The following is a 19180-nucleotide window of genomic DNA, read 5'->3' as shown; positions in this document are numbered from 1 at the left end:
ACAGCTTGGCACAAGAGACTATGCTTTCAGTCTATCTCAGCTTTCAACATGCCTTTCTCACTAAGCTTAATCATTTCAAGCTTTTGATTTAAAGTGAGAGACACATAATTCTTCCTTTCACTTGAACTCTTAGAGGGCATTGTAAGGTTATTAATAGCCTAAGTACAATATTGTTGTGTCTCAGGGTACAAAGAGGGTACAGGAGAGAGAAAGAGATTGGAGGGAACTGTCAGTGGAACAGTCAGAACACATGCAACATTTATCAATTAAGTTAGCTGTCATATGTGTGTAGTTCATGTTACATGAAAAAAATTACAATAGTAACAACAAAGATCACTGATCACAGATCACCATAACAGATATAAAAATAATGAAAATGTTTTAGAAATATTGCATGTGAAGTATTAACATGTGACATAGAGACATGAAAGCTTTCTACATGTTCTTAGAAAAATGTTGCCAATAGACTTGCTGGAAGCAGGGTTTCCACAAACCTCCAATTAAAACCAAACAAAACAAAACACAGGATCTATAAAGTGCAGTAAAGTGCAGTGCAACAAAACTAGATGTGCCTATAGTCAGTTTCTACAAAGAGCTGCACATGAAACAGACCCTGAAAAATATTGGTTCAAATAAATTCATGTTCTAATTCATGTTTCTGCCTTAGTGGATAACTGTATTGTTATACAATATTCCAGTTATAAAATTCCAACAGCATATGCTCATCAAAACCACTCTGTCAGGAAATAGATTTTCTAAAGTAAGTTCCTGATGAACTATAGAGTTTAAATTTTTTCAAAATATATTAAAATTATACAAATTAACATGATATATAACATTTAGTCATGCATTATTTAGATTTAATAATTTAACAATATATTAAAATGATAATTTTATCTTCTTTGATTCAAGACAGAAATTCATAAGGTAGATGGGCATTTATTTTCACTAAATACGACACAAAAATAAATAATATATAAAGGTTTCAGGTTTTATTTATATAAGTTGAAATATTTAACTATTACCAATCCATCATCAGATGGTCCAAATGAGAGATTAAATGATTAAATGAACACATGGAAATTATTTACATTTTTTGGTAATAAAAATGCTAACTAGAGCAACTATGGAATTAGGTCATTTTCTATTTAATATACTAGCTATTTAATAATAATAAAATAAAATCTGGAATTAATATGTTGTAGCAATGTTAATACACTGTTGAATGTGAGGTATATTTGTGGAAAACAATATAAAATAAATATTCAAGGCCACGCTAATGTTCATACCCTGTGTCCCCCAAATTCTAATTCTGAATACTTGAAACAAAACCCAAAAAAGACGAAAGTTAAAGAGATATCAGAGAAAATGATAAAATAAAGACCTTTGAAAAATCTACCTCTCCATAAATACAAAGATTTAAAAAGGCAAAACTGTCAAAATCAACATTTTCAGAATTCCAGAAATACAGCAAAGACTTCCAGCAATTTGTGTGAGCAACTATTCAAGAAAAACAGATAAATTTTGGTAAGAACACAAACATTTGTGGCATTTTAATTTTCCTTGGTCCCAAACCTGACTCTGAAGGTCAACAAAGCCTTGAAAAATAAAGGTTCACATCTATGATATCACAGGATGCAGAAGAGAGCTGGAGTTTTTTGAAAGCCTCATTCTTAAAGAATTGTCATTTATAGACATATCCAGTTATTCCCTGCAAGACTTTACTTCCAAGGCTGTGAGCATGATCAAGAAAAAGTCAAACTAATAGGATTGGAAAAAAGAGATTTAAAGGAAGTAGCACCTATGAAGCTCCAGCTCTTCTAGACATATCTTACATTTCTGAAATACCAGAAATTACATATTACACTTATCTACTCAGTGGTTCTTAACCAGAATAGTATCTGGATTTCTGGGACTTTATTGTTGTTGTTAGAGTAGGGGTCTTATTATGTTGCCCAGGCCACACTCAAACTTCTAAGCTCAATCAATCCTCCCATCTCAGCCTCCCAAGCAGCTGGGACTACAGCCATGCACCACCATGCCTGGCTTCAGGGAAATATTTGTAAAAATACGTGTCCGGGCTTTTTTTTTTTTTTTTTTTTTTTTTTTTTTGAGACGGAGTTTCGCTCTTGTTACCCAGGCTGGAGTGCAATGGCGCGATCTCGGCTCACCGCAACCTCTGCCTCCTGGGTTCAGGCAATTCTCCTGCCTCAGCCTCCTGAGTAGCTTGGATTATAGGCATGTGCCACCATGCCCAGCTAATTTTTTGTATTTTTTTAGTAGAGACGGGGTTTCACCATGTTGACCAGGTTGGTCTCGATCTCTCGACCTTGTGATCCACCCACCTCGGCTTCCCAAAGTGCTGGAATTACAGGCTTGAGCCACCGCGCCTGGCCCGTGTCCAGGCTTTACTCTATCAAAATTTTCAGGAGAGAGCCTAGACTTGCAGATTTTTTAAAAAATTTCTTCAGGTTACTATGATGCACAATTCTAGCTAAGAACTAGTGTAATAGTCAATTACTTCTGTCTCATCTTATCCATATGACCAACCCCCTTTATCATTAGAGGACCTGGCACAGAAAAAAAGATCCATGAAAGCCCTAATATCTCACCTCTGGTTGACCTTGAGACTGCATGTGCTGAAAGAAAAGGCTAAGGCTCAGTTGTCAAGTCCTTGGATGAATTTTGAAGATGTATCCCAACATGCACGTAAAGATGATCAGCAAAGACTGAGAGACTTGATTCCAAAAATGTAGAGAAATATCTGTTCAAACATTAATTGGCCACTAAGTCAACTGAAGAGAGATTTCAGTGGCCACAGAGGAAAAAATTATGGGCTTCAGAGAACTAATTCAGAAAAGTTGCTAAATTAACAACTACAAAAATCAGCAGGGAAAGCAAACCCTAGAGAAGACAAAGAATCTGATGTCCACAGTTTTTCATATACTATTATTTTAAATGTTCAGTTTTCAACAAAAATGCAGAACACCCAAAAAAACAAAACTAACCAATGGTTCATACAGAGGAATAAAGCAAACAGACTTTGTCAAAATCAGTTTGGAAATTACAGTTACACTTTGATACATAAAAATCTTGAAAGTTTATAGAATAATGAAAAAACTCTAAAATGAAAAAAAAAAAAAAGAAAAAGAAAAGAAAAAGCTGGATGGAAAACAATTCTTCTTACGTCCATCAGAAAGTTAAGGTTACAATGCAAACTGACACCCCCAAAACTGGAGGGTCAGGCAAATGTAGAAGTTGCTGGAGCCAAAAATGGGTAGAAAAGTGTAAAATCTAATTGATTAACTATTGGAAGCTTAGTGTGGCCTAGTTTGAGAGTTAAAAACTTCTGGGGAGTCAGTCTTACAGGGCCAAGTATATTTTTACTTTTATCTCCAGGAACTCACTATGTTCTCACAGGTACATTTTGAGGAATATTCCTTCCTACCTCTAGAAGAAGGGGAAAAGTAACTATTCTGAATTATTCCCAGGGTAAAAATTGCCATTTTGAAATATGCCCAGAATGTTCTATTTAACACTAACCTTCAAAGGAAACTACCTTAACAGAGCCTAGCCAATTGAGAGAAGGGAAATATTCACTTTAGCCCCCCTACACTTCTTGTTAAACATAAGTTGAAAAGAAATCTGAGAAGCATGAGATAACATTATGCATTTGTCAAAACCCACAGATCTGTACCATACAAAGAATTAGCTATGGACCTTAATTCATACAAATGTATCAATATTGATTTACCAACTTTAACAAATATACAACACTAGTGTAAGATATTAATAATATTGAAAACTATGAATGTGGAGTAGGAGACAGTAAGTATACGAGAGCTCTGTATTACATACTAGTTTTCTATAAACCTAAAAATACTCTAGATAGTCTACTAATTTAAAAAAAAAAAGTGAAATGTCACTTCAAAGTCACTAGGAGGTTATAATAATAAAATAAAAACAAAAACAAAAATCCAAGAAACTAATAATTGTTGGTAGGGATGTGGAGAAATTGGAGTCCACATATTTTGCTATATGAAATATAAACTATTGCTGCTTCTGTGGAAAGCAATTTGCCTTACTAAGAAAGTTAAACACTGAATTACAGAATGATCCAGCAAATCCATTCCTAACTATACATTCACCGGAAATGAAAACATATATATTTATACAAAAACTTGTACTCAAATATTTATGGCAGCATTATTCATAATAGCCCTAAAACAGAAACAACTAAAACCTCCATCTACGTGTGAATATATAAACAATATGTGGAATATTCATACAGAAGAATATTATTCAGTCATAAAGGAATTAAATATGAATACATTCTACAATGTGGATGAACCTTGACAACATTATCCTAGTTGAAAAGGTGAAAGGCATGCAGAGCCAACTATTTTTAAAAATCATTGATATGTAATGTCTAGAGTGAACAAATCCATAGAGCAAGAAAACAGATTTGTGGTTATCAGAGGATAGGTAGAGGAGGAATGGGGAATGAATGCTAGTGGTACTGAGTTTTTTTTAAGGGGTATGAAAATGTTCGAGAATTACATAGTGGTAATGGCTGCACAAACTTATGCTTATACTAAAAATGCTGAATTGTAAACTTTAAAAAGGTAATTTTATGCTGTGTGAATTGTAGCTTAATTTTAAAAGCTAAATACAGTATCACTTAGCATATGTGCCAAAATAGAACAATGGTTATTTAAATTATTATAAAGAAGATTGACTATTATTATTCAATAAAAATGTAATTATTAAGAATGGCAAAAATGTATAAAAGTTAATTACATAATTTAAATTGAAAAATTATAATGCATTTGTACAGATATATGTATATCTGTTAAGAGATAATATACCTGAAAGAAGACAGTAATGTTTTACTATTAGGCATATTATATTTTCTATATTTCCAAAATTTTTATATTCTAGTAAAATTTTAAACTGTAAAGAAAAATTATAAAAATCCTTTGGAATCTAGGTAAGAATACTAAGTTGATTATATGTAAATGAAAATAAAATTGATATGGTTTGATGTCAAATGACAATTAGATAATATATTTAAAATACTCTCATAAACAAAAAAATAATTTTTTTTTTTTCACAGAAATAAAAAGAGCTTTATTGTTCCCTCTGAGGGATTAATGCCAGGGAGTGAATGGTCCCCATACCCTCCCGCCCTGGGGGAGGCTGACAGAACAGTGCCGGGCAAGGCGTGGCCCCTCCAGTCCGAGGTGGACTTCCAGCCCCTGCAGCCATCACTCAAGCTAAAACGAGCAGTCCTGGTCCTCAGGGAAACAGCCACCTGGGCCAGGCCCAGGACGCCAGGCCTTCACAGCTCTTAGGGAACAGGTCTGGGGGCCACCAAGGTTGGGCAAGGTCCATCCCTGGCCAACAGCCACTCTAGAGGAGCTGGGCCCAGACCCAGGAGACCGCTCACACACACAGTAACGGCTAGGACAGAGCTGCAGGCCTGGGGGTGCCCGAAGGTCCAGAGAGGCCTGCAGGATCGGGGCCGGAGGGTCCCTGGCTGGAGTGTCGCAAGCTGAGTTGTGTCCGTGGGGCCAGGGCACCCCCTAAGGATCAGATCAGAATCCGAGGTGGAGATGTTCCAGGTCACGGCTGCGGCCCAGAGCTGGGGCCTACTTGTCAATGAGCCCTCCCTCCTTGAGCTTGAAGTAGAAGAACTTCTCCAGGGCACTGGCACAGCGGCAGTACTCGCTGTCGGGGGGGTTGTACTCGCGGCAGTTGGCGATGACCCGCTGCAGGTCGGCCACAAAGAGCTTCCGGGTCACGTAGTAGCGGCTTCGCAGACGTTCAGTCATGGTCTTCAGGTCAATGGGGAAGCGGATGACCTCGTAGTAGTCAGGGGCCTCTGACTTCACAGGCTCCATGAAGGGCCAGGCACTGGGGTGCGACTTACATTCCATTAAATCGTGTGGTATGTAGTTTTATTTGCTATGCCTATCTACTGCATCAAATGAAGGCAAGTGGCTTAAGTCATGCTTAATATGCTTGCAAACAAGTGTAGACCAATCATTTTCTGTTCCAATTTAAAATAGACTTTGTCAAGTCATTCAAAGGAAAATCACCAGGTCAGCTCTCTGAAGTCTTGGAACAAAATATTGGTCTTTTTAATTCACATTATAATCAACCCAAAAACCTTCAGTAGTTCTTTCAACTATTTAAATATGAGTTAACACCTGTATGATTTGATTACTCTGTTTGTTCCAAATTGTATTTTTGGGAAAATTACTTTAAATGAATAACTTGTTCCATGTTGCTAATCTGAGATTGAGATCAATTTCCAGAAATAAAAACAAGCTTTTGCTTAAGCTTTACACAATGAACTCTATAAATAAAAATGAAATAACATTATTTTTTCAATCAATATTGATAGAAGAAATAAAGAGCTAAAAACCAAGGTTTTTCAAATATTTAGAAAATATGTGGTGATGAAATAAGATTCTAACCCAAGACTAACAATTTTAAATAAAATCCATTGTGTCATGACCTTATCTACATTTGGAATTACTAAATGACTGCTTTCAATTATAACCCTGAAGAAAATTGTAGTAAGTTGATTGCAATAATAACCCCAATAATTTTCTCCTCCCAGTATTCACTTTCCTTTGCTATGTGACTTTACAGCATTTTTCATCAGGAGGTGGAGTCCAATCTCCTATCCATAGTCTCTGTGCTAGTTCTGTGACTTGCTTTGATCAATAAAATGTAACAGAAATAATAGTGCAAAAGTTCTGCACATTGGCCTGAAGAGACCTTCTCTGCTTCTGTTCCTCCTCTTGAAACTGCCAAAACGCAGAGATTGAGCCCCTTAATAGTATGCTGGAATATGAGAGAAAAGCAAGTGCAGAACTGAATCAGCCTAATTTTGCCAGCCAAGGCCCTAGACCCATAAAAGAGCTCAACCAAAATAAGCAAGATCAATAACGGTACTGAATTAACCTGTGGCTTACTGTGGATACATGAGTGAACTGTACTGAGTCCACCTGATATCAGCAGAACCATCTGGCAGACTCATGCACAAGTGAGCATAAAATGAATGTTTATCATGCTATATGAACCTATATTTTTACGGTTCGTTGTTATATAGCATCGGTGTGGCAGGGGATAACTGATTCAATGACTATCTATTGTTCTCAAAGCATTCAAGGTTAAGTTCTATTCCAGGGTTGGCAAATGTTTTCTGGAAAGCAAGGTACTAAATATTTTAGATTTTGCAAGCCAAATCCAGTTTCTGTTGCATATTCCTCATTGTCTTCTTCTTTTTTTTTTCTTTTCAGAGCTCTTTACAAATATGAAAAACATTCCTTATTTGGGGTCTATAAATAAAAGACTGCTGGCCAGATTTGGGGAATGGGCTATAATTTGCTGACCTCTGTTCTATATCATACAAAGACATAACATTGCTAACATGATACAGAATAAAAGATGTCAGAGCTCAAGATGCAAATAAATAGAGCAAACTAATGCAATAAAATCATATAATTTTAAAAACAAAATTATATTAGTGTTTTCATTTTCAATTTTGCATGTTTGGCATCAATGATGTGCTGGTAAAAGTTTAATATCCAGTCGTTAGTTGGTAATAAATACTACCACCATGGCCAATTGAAGTTAACAGTGGAGTGGAATTGAGAAGAAATATATACAAGAGCTGATTCCAGCACACCTCTGTTGTACTGCTTACCTGTTTTATTATCTATAACACAGTTCATCCATAATTATAAAAAAAATTGATTATAATTCAGATAATGTGTTTTTGTTATACTGACTCACTCGTTTCTCTTACCTCACTTTACCGGTCTCAGTAAGTTTTGGTTTTGTGACCATTATCCTGGAAAAGATTGCTATCTCTGCAATTGATCTCCTCTGTAAGTGATTGGGATTCCATTTATCTATGAACTATTTTCAAAGAAAATCAATTTACAATAAACTTACCTATCTTGGTTTGATCACCTCTAGTGGAAGAAGAGGAAATTGTCTTGTTTTCAGGCATAGTTATTAAGAATATTTTAAAACCTAATTAGAAAGAAAAAATATTTAAATATGAATCTAAATTAATTTGTATTTAATTTCACTAAAAATTGGCAATTCAAGAACTGACAGTGTCAGGATAAATTTCTAATATAAAAGATATGAGATATACAACATATTTATATATATAATTATATATTGGTACTAAATTATATTTAAAATGTAAGGAAATCCAACAATGTACTCTTTTTCCTATTAGGACTATTATGATCTCATTCAGAAACATCACATATAAAAATCTTCATTAAAGAGAGATCTTTGCTCCTCTACTTTGCTGGTGATTTAAACCAACACGTAGCCTGACCACTAGATAATTTAGCATGAGCAGTTGTAGCTACAGGTTCCAAGCCCTGGGGGGATTTTAGAACCTACAATGTTTTCATCTGATATAATAAATGTTTAACTTTACTACCATCTCTTTTTCACCTTCCCTCAGTTCCTTTTCAAAATATTTTAAGAGTTGAGCATAAAGTGCAGTGGATTTCTATATGTCTATCAACCAATTTCAACAATTATCAATTTGTGGCCAGTTCTGAATTCTATATACCCATCAATTGCCCTGTCTCACCTACTTCTGATCATGATTAAGCAAATCACAAATATCATATTATTGCATCTGTAAATATTTCAAAATTTTTAAACATAGCCATAATACCAATAATGTAATTAACACAATGTAATAATGTCTTAATATCACTAAATATATTTTGTGTTCACATTTGTCTCATATTTTCTCAAGAATTGTTTAAAGTAATAATACAAACAAGGTCTGTACATAGCATTTAAGTGAAATGCCTCTTACCTTTTAGTCCATGTGTTCTCTGTTCCTTTTTTCCCTCCCTATACTTTACCTATGTAAATATCAAATATTTTGTCCTATACAGTTTTCCACATCACTGACAACCTCCCTATGGTGTATTTAACAAGTTTCTCTGTTCCCTATATTTCCTGCAAATTGGTATTAATTAGAAACTTAAAGTGCTGAACAGAAAGAAAATAATTCTATAAACACAGAAATAACAATCATCTCATTTAATTTGCAAATCTAAATCATTATACAGTTTAGAAACTGAAAATCATCTAATTTTTAAATTTGTTTTACAAGCCAGAAAATCTTGACTAAAATTAGTAAATTAATGCAATGAAAAGAGACTTCTTAGAAAAAAGTGCTATGAAAGAAAACTGTAAATTGAAGTCTAGTGCTCTTCCAAATAAACCACTCTAGCTCATAAAGAACAATGTTTAAACAAAAGTAAGCCACCGAAAAGAGCATAACTAAATGCTGAAAGAACATAACAATGTTTTATGGACATTAACGTTTTTTAATTCAATGAAGACTATAGTTGAAACATATAGTTGAAACATATAACTCTATTACACAAAATGACTGGAAACACTGAATAATATTAATAAGAAAATGAATTCCTCCAGTAAGGTAGAACTGGGTAAATTGAAAAAATACTTCTACTACTACTAAAATAATCTGGTTGAAATATAATTTTTAAATCTTCAAAAAGCATCTAAGAATTAACAAGATAATAAGTAATACCTAGTTCCAGATCTTATAGAAGTCAAAAATCCAGAGAAGTGAGACTAATATTTTAGGCCAATTTTTCCCTGAGGGCAATATCTGACCTGGGAGAGGCAACTGAGAAGCTGGGCAGTACCAGTGAGGTCCACACAAAACTTTGGTAACAGAAGATGGAATCTAGACTCTGCCAAGTGTAGGTGCCCTGAGAAATTAACACATTCCTAGGACTTAGACCCCAAAAGTCTTTATCTTAAGAAATAGAATGAGACAGAAATAAAGTCTATGAGAATACTGCCCTTAGACTGAAGCCCAGCCTCAAATTACCTGGGTGATTCCAAAATCTCAGTAAGGCAACTCTTGATCATTTGTGTTGACTCAAAGGTCACTCAACATACGAAATGACTACATAACCAAAATCAACAGAAACAAAAGACAACAGAAACTAATCCAACGATACTCTAAATAGTGAAATTACCAGGTAATATATCACTAGACAACTTTGCTTAACACCTTTATAAATCAATCATGCTTTAAAACACCAAATTTTAAAATGTCAGAACTAAAAATAATAAAATTAATATTGTAGATTTGAAAAGCAGCCAGTTAGAAATCTGTTAACTGACAACTGCTATAACTGCAATTCCAAACTCCCTGGTTTAATTTAAATGTAGCTGAGACAAAATTAAAGAAGGTATCAGTAAAGCAAATTTAGAAGAAAAAAAAAAAACAACTACCTTGAATGAAGCATGCAAATATATAAGAATAGAATATTCACCAGCAAGCATAAATTCAACACTCCTGACCTCTATTTTTAGAAAGATGGAATATATGTACACTTTTCCTTTTTCCATCCTGTAAGTACAATTAAAAAAACTCTGGGTGTGTTGTATATAAAACCAACATAAGAAGACTGAAAGGTATAGAGAAGAAAACAGACTGGGTAGGAGACCTGTTACCAGAGAAACAATGAGGTATTAAGTTTCCAAGATTTTCTCTACACTTTGTATAATTCCAAACGTGAGGCAGAAGAGACCAGCAACCCAGAAATGCCAGCAGGTATAGACAAAATAAAGCTCCAACAAAAGCCTGCCTTCTTTAGACAAGAGAGCAGCCAATAAAATCCTCTCTTACTAAAGGGTGGCTTAGTAAGAGAGAATACATTTAGATAGTAACATCTCTATTCCAGCTAAAAACATCAGGAAAAAAAACTGCTCCCACAAAGACTGAATGAGAAGCCTAGACTATATCTACCCTGGATAGGCTATAAGAAGGACCCCACATTTGCTACTGGGATGGTGTCAGAGGAAACAGGAGGGATCCAGGACTTTCAACCCTACTGATTGGACTCAAGCATCACACCTTACACCACAACCCTCACACAACCACAATGTCACCACAATGTCATTTGGAAACTATGTGTGAAGCCTGGACTTTCATCCATACCCAGAAGTAATGAAGTACCATTATTCTTCCCCACTGGGGTAGTATGAGAGGAGGCTTAATACAGAGACACTACTTGCACAACCACCCAGCAGTGAAAAGGCCATACTACTCTCATGGTGTCAGTGGATGCCACATAGGGAGAAGTAACAAGGCATTCTTCCTACCCCTTCCAGTCAGAAGGAGTTGGAATTCCTACCCTTGCACACCAGTAAAAATGCAAAGTGCAAATTAAAACCATAATGAGATATCTATCTATTGACTAGTCAATTTTTAATTTCAAAAAATAACTAAAATTAAAAAAAATAGTTGCAACATGAAATGCTGGCAAGTATGTGGAGAAACTGGGTCACTTATGCATTGCTGGTTAGAGTGCAAAATGATATAACCACTCTGGAAAATATTTTGGCAGTTTCTTTTAAAACTAAACATGAACTTGCCAATAAAACTCAGCAATTGCACTCTTAAACACATATCAGAGATAAAACTTTTCATTCAGATTGTGCATGAATATTCTTAGCAGTTTTGTCCACAATAGCCAAAACCTGTGCACTACCTAGTTGTCCCTCAGTGGATAAATAGCTAAACAAATTGTGTTACATCTAAACCATGGAATACAATCCAGAAAAAAAGGAAGACTATTGATACATGAAATAATTCTGATGAACTCCACATTAATTATGCTGAGTAAAAAAAAAAAAAAATGGAAATCACAGAAGGATACAGATTGCATGATTCTATTTATATTCATGAGATAACATAATTATAGAGTGGGAGAACTGATTAGCAGTTGCCTAGGCCTAGAGATAGAGGAAAAGTAATATCAAGGAATGCTGTGGTGAGGTTAAGTCTTATGATGTTGGTGATGGTATACAAAGCTATACATAAGGTTCACAGAGTTGTATGCATGCACACATACACATACAAAAATAACTGCAAACATTACTGCTGAAATTTAAATATGTTCCGTGACCTGTATCAATATAAATTTTATGGTATTATTGTTGTACTATAGTTATATATGATATCAGCCTAACATTGGGAGCTGATAGTTGAAGTGGGCGCAGGACTTCCCTGTGGATTTCTATGGAATTTCTTATAAAACTATAGTTATTTCAAAACAAAATCTTCTCAAGACTGAACCAGGAAGAGATTGAAACTCTGAACAGACCCATAATGAGTTCCAAAATTTATTCATTAATAAAAAACCTATCAACCAGAAAAAGCCCAGAACCAGACAGATTCACTCCCAAATTCTACCAGACATAAAAGGAAGAGGTGGTACTATTCCTACTGAAACGATTCCAAGAAACAGAGGAGGAGTAATTCCTTCCTAGACTCATTCTATTAGGGCAGCATCATTCCGATACCAAAATCTGGCAGAGACACAATGAAAAAGGAAAATTTCAGACCAATCTCCTTGATGAACATAGATGCAAAAATTCTCAATAAAATACTAGCAAACCAAATTCAGTAGCACATCAAAAAGCTAATCCACCACAATTAAGTAGGCTTTTTAAGTGGGATACAAGGCTGGTTCAACATATACAAATCAATAATGCCATTTTCTACATAAACAGAAGGAAAAACTACACGATCATTTCAATAGATGCAGAAAAGGCTTTTGATAAAATTCAACATCCCTTCCTGTTAAAAACCTTCAACAAACTGGGTGTCAAAGGAACATATCTCAAAATAACAAGAGCCGTTTAATAAGATAAACCCAGAGCCAATATCATACTGAATGAGCAAAAGCTGAAATTATTTCCCTTGAAAACCAGAACAAGACAAGGATGCCTACTGTCACCACTTCTATTCAATGCAGTGCTGGAAGTCCTGGCCACAGCAGTCAGGCAGAAAAAAATAAATAAAAGGCATACAAATAGAGTGTTAAAATATCCTTGTTTGCAGACAACATGTTTCCATACCTAAAAAAAATCCCATAGTCTCTACCTAAAAAACTCCTAGATCTCTTAAAGTATTTAAGCAAAGTTTCAGGATACAAAATCAATGGACAAAAATCAGTAGCATTTCTATACACCAACAACACCCAAGCTGAATGCCAAATCAAGAACACAATCCCATTCACAATAACTACACACATAAAAAACAAATACCTAGGAATACAGCTAACCAAGAGGTGAAAGATCTCTACAATGAGAATTACAAAACACTGCTGAAAGAAATCACAGATGACACAAATGGAAAATTATTCTACAGTCTTGGATTTGAAGACTCAATATTGTTAAAATGGCCATACTTCCCAAAGCAATTTACAGATTCAATGCTATTCCTACAAAACTGTGAATAACATTCTTCACAAAATCTTTTAAAATTTCTAAAAAATTAAAAATAAACAAAATTAAAACTTCAAAAATAAAAACCCCTATTTCAAACCATACTAACTATATTACAAGGCTACAGTAACCAAAACAGCATGGTGCTGGTACAAAAACAGAGACATAGACCAATAAAACAGAATAAGAGCCCAGAAATAAAGTTGTAGCCTTCAACCATCTGGTCTTGACAAAGTCAACAAAAACAAGCAATGAGGAAAGGACTCCCTCTTCAATAAACAGTACTGGGATAACTGGCTAGCTATATGCAAAGACTGAAACTGGACCCCTTCTCTATATCACCATATTCAAAAATCAACTCAAGATGGATTAAAGCCTTAAATATTAAATCTCAAACTATAAAAACCCTGGAAGATAACCTATGAAATACCATTCTGGACATAGGCCCTGGCAAAGATTTCATGATGAAGATGCCAAAAGCAATTGCAACAAAAATTGACAAATGGGAGCTAATTGACCTAAAGAGATTCTGCATAGCAAAATAAACAATCAACAGAGTAAACAGACAACCTATGGAATCGGGGAAAATATTTTCTAATCGTGCATCTGACAAAGGTCTGATTTCCAGAATCTATAAGGAACTTGAGCAAGCTAACAAGTACAAACCAAAGAAATGCATTAAAAAGTGGGCAAACAACATGTAGACTTTTCAAAGAAGACATACATGGGGCCAACACGCATATAAAAAAATGACAAACATCTTTAATCATTAGAGAAATGCTAATCAAAGCCAAAATAAGAATTCATCTCACACCAGTCAAAATGGCTATTAAAAAAGTCAAAACATAACAGATGCTAGTGAGGTTGTGAAGAAAAGTAAACACTTATGCATTAGTTCAGCCACTGTGGAAAGCAGTTTGATGATTTCTCAAAGAACTCAAAACAGAATTACCATTCAACCCAGCAATCTCATGATTGCATATGTACCCAAAGGAATATAAAGTATTCCACCACAAAGACACATGTACATGTATGTTCATTGCAGCATTATTCACAATAGCAAAAACATGGAATCAACTTAAATGCCTATCGATGGTAGACTAGATAAAGAAAACATGGAATGTATACACCAAGGCATACTACACAGCCATAAAAAGAATGAGATCATGTCCCTTGCAGCCACATGGATGGAGCTGGAGACTGTTATCCAGTGAACAGTGAACTAACACAGGAACAGAAAAGTAAATACCGTATGTTCTCACTTATAAATGGAAGCTAAACATTGAGTATACATGGAAACAAACAGTAGACATCAGGGCCTACTTGAGAGTGGAGTTAGGGAGGAAGATGAGGATCAAAAATTGTTAGGTTGGTGCAAAAGTAATTGTGGTTTTCGTCATTACTATTTTTTTTTTTTTAAGACCAAGTCTCACTCTATCTCCAAGGCTGGAGTGCAGTGGCATGATCACAACTCACTGCAACCTCTGCCTCCCAAGTTCAAGTGATTCTCATCCCTCAGCCTCCCAAGTAGCTGGAACTATAAGTGCATACCACCACACCTGGCTAATTTTCTGTATTTTTAGTAGAGACAGGATTTTACCATGTTGGCCAGGCTGATCGTCTGACCCCAGGTGATCCAACTGCCTCTGCCTCCCAAGGTGCTGAGATGACAGGCGTGAGCCACCGTGCCCAGCCTGCCATTACTTTTAATATCTATTGAGTACTACTATACTTATTACCTTGATGATGAAATAATCTGCACACCAAATCCCCAGGACACACAATTTATATGACAAACCTGCACATGTATCACTAAAATGAAAATAAAAGTTAAGGCCGGGCATGGTGGCTCATGCCTGTAATCCCAGCACTCTGGGAGGCTGAGGTAAGTGGATCACAAGGTCAGGAGTTCAAGACCAGCCTGGCCGAGATGGTGAAATCCTGTCTGTACTAAGAATACAAAAATTATCCGGGCATGGTGGTGGGCGCCTGTAGTCCCAGCTACTGGGGAGGCTGAGGCAGGAAACTGCTTGAACCTAGGAAGCAGAGGTTACAGTGAGCCAAGACTGCACCACTGCACTCCAGCCTAGGTGATGGAGCTAGACTCCATCTCAAAAAGCTAAAAAAGAAAAGAAAAGTTAAAAAAATAAAAATAATAAAAAGCTTAAAATAAAATCATAAAGGAAAAGCAAAAAGATAGGTAGAAAATCCTCATGCTTGTGGAAATTAAACAATATACCCTAATAACCTATATAAAAGAATATATCACAATAGAACTTAGAAAATATATTGGACAACGATCATGAACATAAACATATCTTAGCATGTGGAATACAGCCAGAGAAGCAATTAAAGGAGATGGTGTGGAGGTGGGAGGGAGTCTATTTTAGACAGGTTCTCCTGAGAAATTATCTTCAATGAAGTGACATCTACCTATAATTAACTGAAAGGACGTACCAAAGGATTTTAGGGAAGGGTTTTCCAGGCATTGCTAACAAATATGCAAAGGTCCCGTAGCAAAATGTGCTTAGAGTGGCCCAGATAAAGTAATGATAGATAATTATCAATTCTAGAACCAGTTCTAGTGCAAAAGTATAAACTGACAACAACAACAACAACAAAAAGATCTACTGCATTTCAGCTGATATTGCTGCAAAGCATTTCATCATCCTGGCCCCAGCCTTCCTTCCTGCAACCCTCAGGCTGTTTTCATCAATGTGGCAGTAGTCTGGCTTGTTAACTTGCCGTTAGAGTAAAATCTTAGAACTTTCACAGTTCTTGCCAGAGAGCTGATCATTAAACTTTTATGACTTTTGCAAGCCAGTTGTGGTTATGTTGGTAGCTTAAAATGAACCATGGTGAATAGATTTATAACATGGAAATCAGCAAATGCTACAAATCAAGACTTGTTTTTGTTTTTGTCTTGAGAGCTAGTTGTTAACCATTTATCAGTGTACTACCACCAGAGCAAGATTCATGAAAAGATAGGACAAGTGCTGTATCATTTGGCAGAACATAAGGTCACTGGAAGAGCAGATGAGAGAATTATGTATGTAATGGCTGAGCTAGGTTAGATTATCAATGCTGGAATGGGTTACACTCAGTCAGAAAACAATGAATAGATAATGTGGTTCTAGAAACTTGGTTATGAGAAGGAACAGAGTCATTAAAATGGACTGGTAGAAAAGGAAAGGTACTATTTTAGTCTAAAAAGTTCACACATCAATTGTTTCAAAATTTATATCTTCTTAAACTCTCTATTTCCAACTTCTATCTTTTGAAAAATATCACCTCCTACTTCATAGAGGAAATAGAATAAGACTCAGATTTGAATTCACTATCCCAAAATCCACAAAGCAAAAACATCTGTGCCCTTCCTCAATGCTTCTGCTTTGGCCATGCAGGGTTCTTCCTCTACTGGTTTCTTATTCTTCTATTTGTGCTGGGGAGCTCATACATCCTCTTGAATTATTACTTCAATTATCATTTTAAAATTCTTACCTTACTAGAAATCTCTTTTTTCCTCTTTTCTTAGAAAAATTGTTTCTCTTGGCATGCATGAAGCCACACATACTTTTCTTTTCTACCCCATTACAATAAATAGAAATGCTTTTCTTTCCATTGTTATGATCTAAGAAAAACCACTTCATTAGTGTTTACTGTCGGATTGTCTTTACCCATTTTCCTCTCCTCTCTGGCCAATTATTCTATTTTCTTCTAATGACACATTAACATTACATTAGATTTTTACAGTATTTTCCTTTACTTTCTCTTTTCTCCATTAGAATATAAAGTCTGTGTTATTCACTGCTCTAATCTTAGCATCTTCAACAGCACTATCCAACAGAACTTTCTACAGTGATGAAAATGTCCTAATTCTGTACTGTTCAAAACGGTAGGCACTAGCCACAGTATCACTTGAGATCACTTCTGATCCCTTGAATATCAGTATCACTTGGCTAATGCAACCAAAGAATTGACTTTTAACTGTATTTTGTTTCAATTAATTTAAATTTAAATAGCTACATGTGGCTATTGGCTACCATATTGGACAGCACAAATCTATCACAATGCCTGGCACATCCATAAAGTCTGGTTGAAAATGAAAGGAAGCATGAGTGAAAAAACACATGAATGAATGAAATACTTGCAATCTGTTTATAATCCTACAGATTTGCCTGGAACCTTCACTTTTCGCTCTGTCTATTAAAGCTTTATAGCACTGGTTCTGTTATCCAATTTTTGTTAGAATATTTACTTGTTTCCACATTTCAAGAGTATGCGACACATAGACATCCTTTTGTTTCACCATTCTTATCCTAAGCATCTCAGCAAATCACTATCTTCCTCTAATTTTGTTTGCTTCTTCATAGCTAAAGCAAAATTTCTGAGCTGTCTATCATTCTGGTCAGAAAACCTCACTTTACCCATTTTCTCTCTAATTTTATTGGTAATTGTCTTGTTTTATTTACAGTGAAAAATTGCAGAGCAGTGTAAAAATAAAATTGTACCCTATAATCCAGCCTAAAAAATAGTTAATGACAAAATTTAAATTCCTGTTTAGTTCTCAGTAGTCACATTTCCTTTCTTATCTCACCAGAAATTACAACCATCAAAATCATAATCCAATGATTTCAGTTTATTTTTACCACATATATGTACTCCAGGCAAAATACTGTGTAGTGTTGGATTAGCTTTAAAACTATCTGAATAATAGTATACACTGTATAAAACATTATACATAATATTTTCCTATGAAGTGCACTTTTTAATGTATAGTCATGTTGCCACACGCAACTATGTCATATTCTTTCACTGTTGTATAGAATTTTATTGTATTCTCCTATTAATGAACATTTCCATTGTTTTAAAATATCATCCCTATTGTAACCAGTTTTGTTTTCTTTGTGTATAGCACTAGAGTATACCTAGGGCAGGCATGTGGGGAAACACATGTTGGGGTGTGTGCGCATTTTGTCTTCAACAGTTCTAGATAAAGTACTTCGTTATTATTTGCATTATGAAGATCTTTTCCCGCTTTATTCCTTGTTATTTTCTTTGACAAAATGTTGATTTGTAAGAGAAAAAAAAAATCATCAGTTTGTATCAGCCATTGCTCAAATACACAAATAATAACTGAAGTTAGCAATTAAATAACTTAGAAATCTCATTACAAACACCCATAAAAATTAAAGCCTTAAAGTGAACGATGGTATGTGGTATCTACTCTTGTAAAACCCAATAATTATTTGTGTTTATAGATTTTATCACTGCAATATTGTTTATCTACATTATTTTAACAGCTTTGATATAGCTATACAATTAATAATGCACTACTTTCCTGTTCTTTCATATTCTCATGAAAATATTTAGTTCATCTTAAATCATTTCAGTAGCAATTATTCCCTCCCTTATTTTCTCCAGTCAATAGTGCAAATACATTGGTATTCTTCCAGTAATTATAAAAACTATATTCACTTGTTTACTGTTACTGGTTTTATCTACAGCTTAGCTGATTCACTTTATCTAAATATGCCCAATATTAGTTAGATGTCTACATTTCTTTTGTGAAGAAGGTAAAAATGGTTTAACAATGGAAAAATACTACCTAATCTATGAAATATTTGAAAAGTAATTACTTTCTTTTTTCCAGCTTTTCACCTAAAATATAGTTGAAATTTTGAACTCACTTCATGTCATAGTGTAAGGTACATGAATGTGCTTTGGTCAAGGAATAGGCCAAGGCAGACATCCAGGCCTGCATGATTCAGTGGGATTGGTGCACAGGTGCACACCTCCACTTGATATATAACCTATTTTTGTAAGTTAATACTTAGCTCTAAGC

The 19180-nt window shown here is 35.0% G+C and overlaps 1 protein-coding gene and 1 pseudogene across 3 annotated transcripts in view; both read right to left on the bottom strand.

Moving 5' to 3' along the window:
- Window positions 1-19180, bottom strand: part of CCDC178 (coiled-coil domain containing 178) — a 538381-nt gene that overhangs the window by 427959 nt on the left and 91242 nt on the right. For all 3 annotated transcript variants that reach the window (XM_074383637.1, XM_074383636.1, XM_039463712.2), the window contains one exon: window positions 7972-8052. In XM_074383637.1, the coding sequence (XP_074239738.1) occupies window positions 7972-8029 (58 nt within the window). In that variant the 5' untranslated portion in view covers window positions 8030-8052. The remainder of the gene's footprint in view (window positions 1-7971; window positions 8053-19180) is intronic.
- Window positions 5110-6373, bottom strand: LOC141580800 (histone acetyltransferase KAT2A pseudogene; annotated as a pseudogene).

This window comes from Saimiri boliviensis, chromosome 13 (assembly GCF_048565385.1).
Source record: "Saimiri boliviensis isolate mSaiBol1 chromosome 13, mSaiBol1.pri, whole genome shotgun sequence".
NCBI lineage: Eukaryota > Metazoa > Chordata > Mammalia > Primates > Cebidae > Saimiri > Saimiri boliviensis.
The sequence above is the reverse complement of the archived record's forward strand: the minus strand, read 5'-3'. Positions and strand labels throughout refer to the sequence as shown.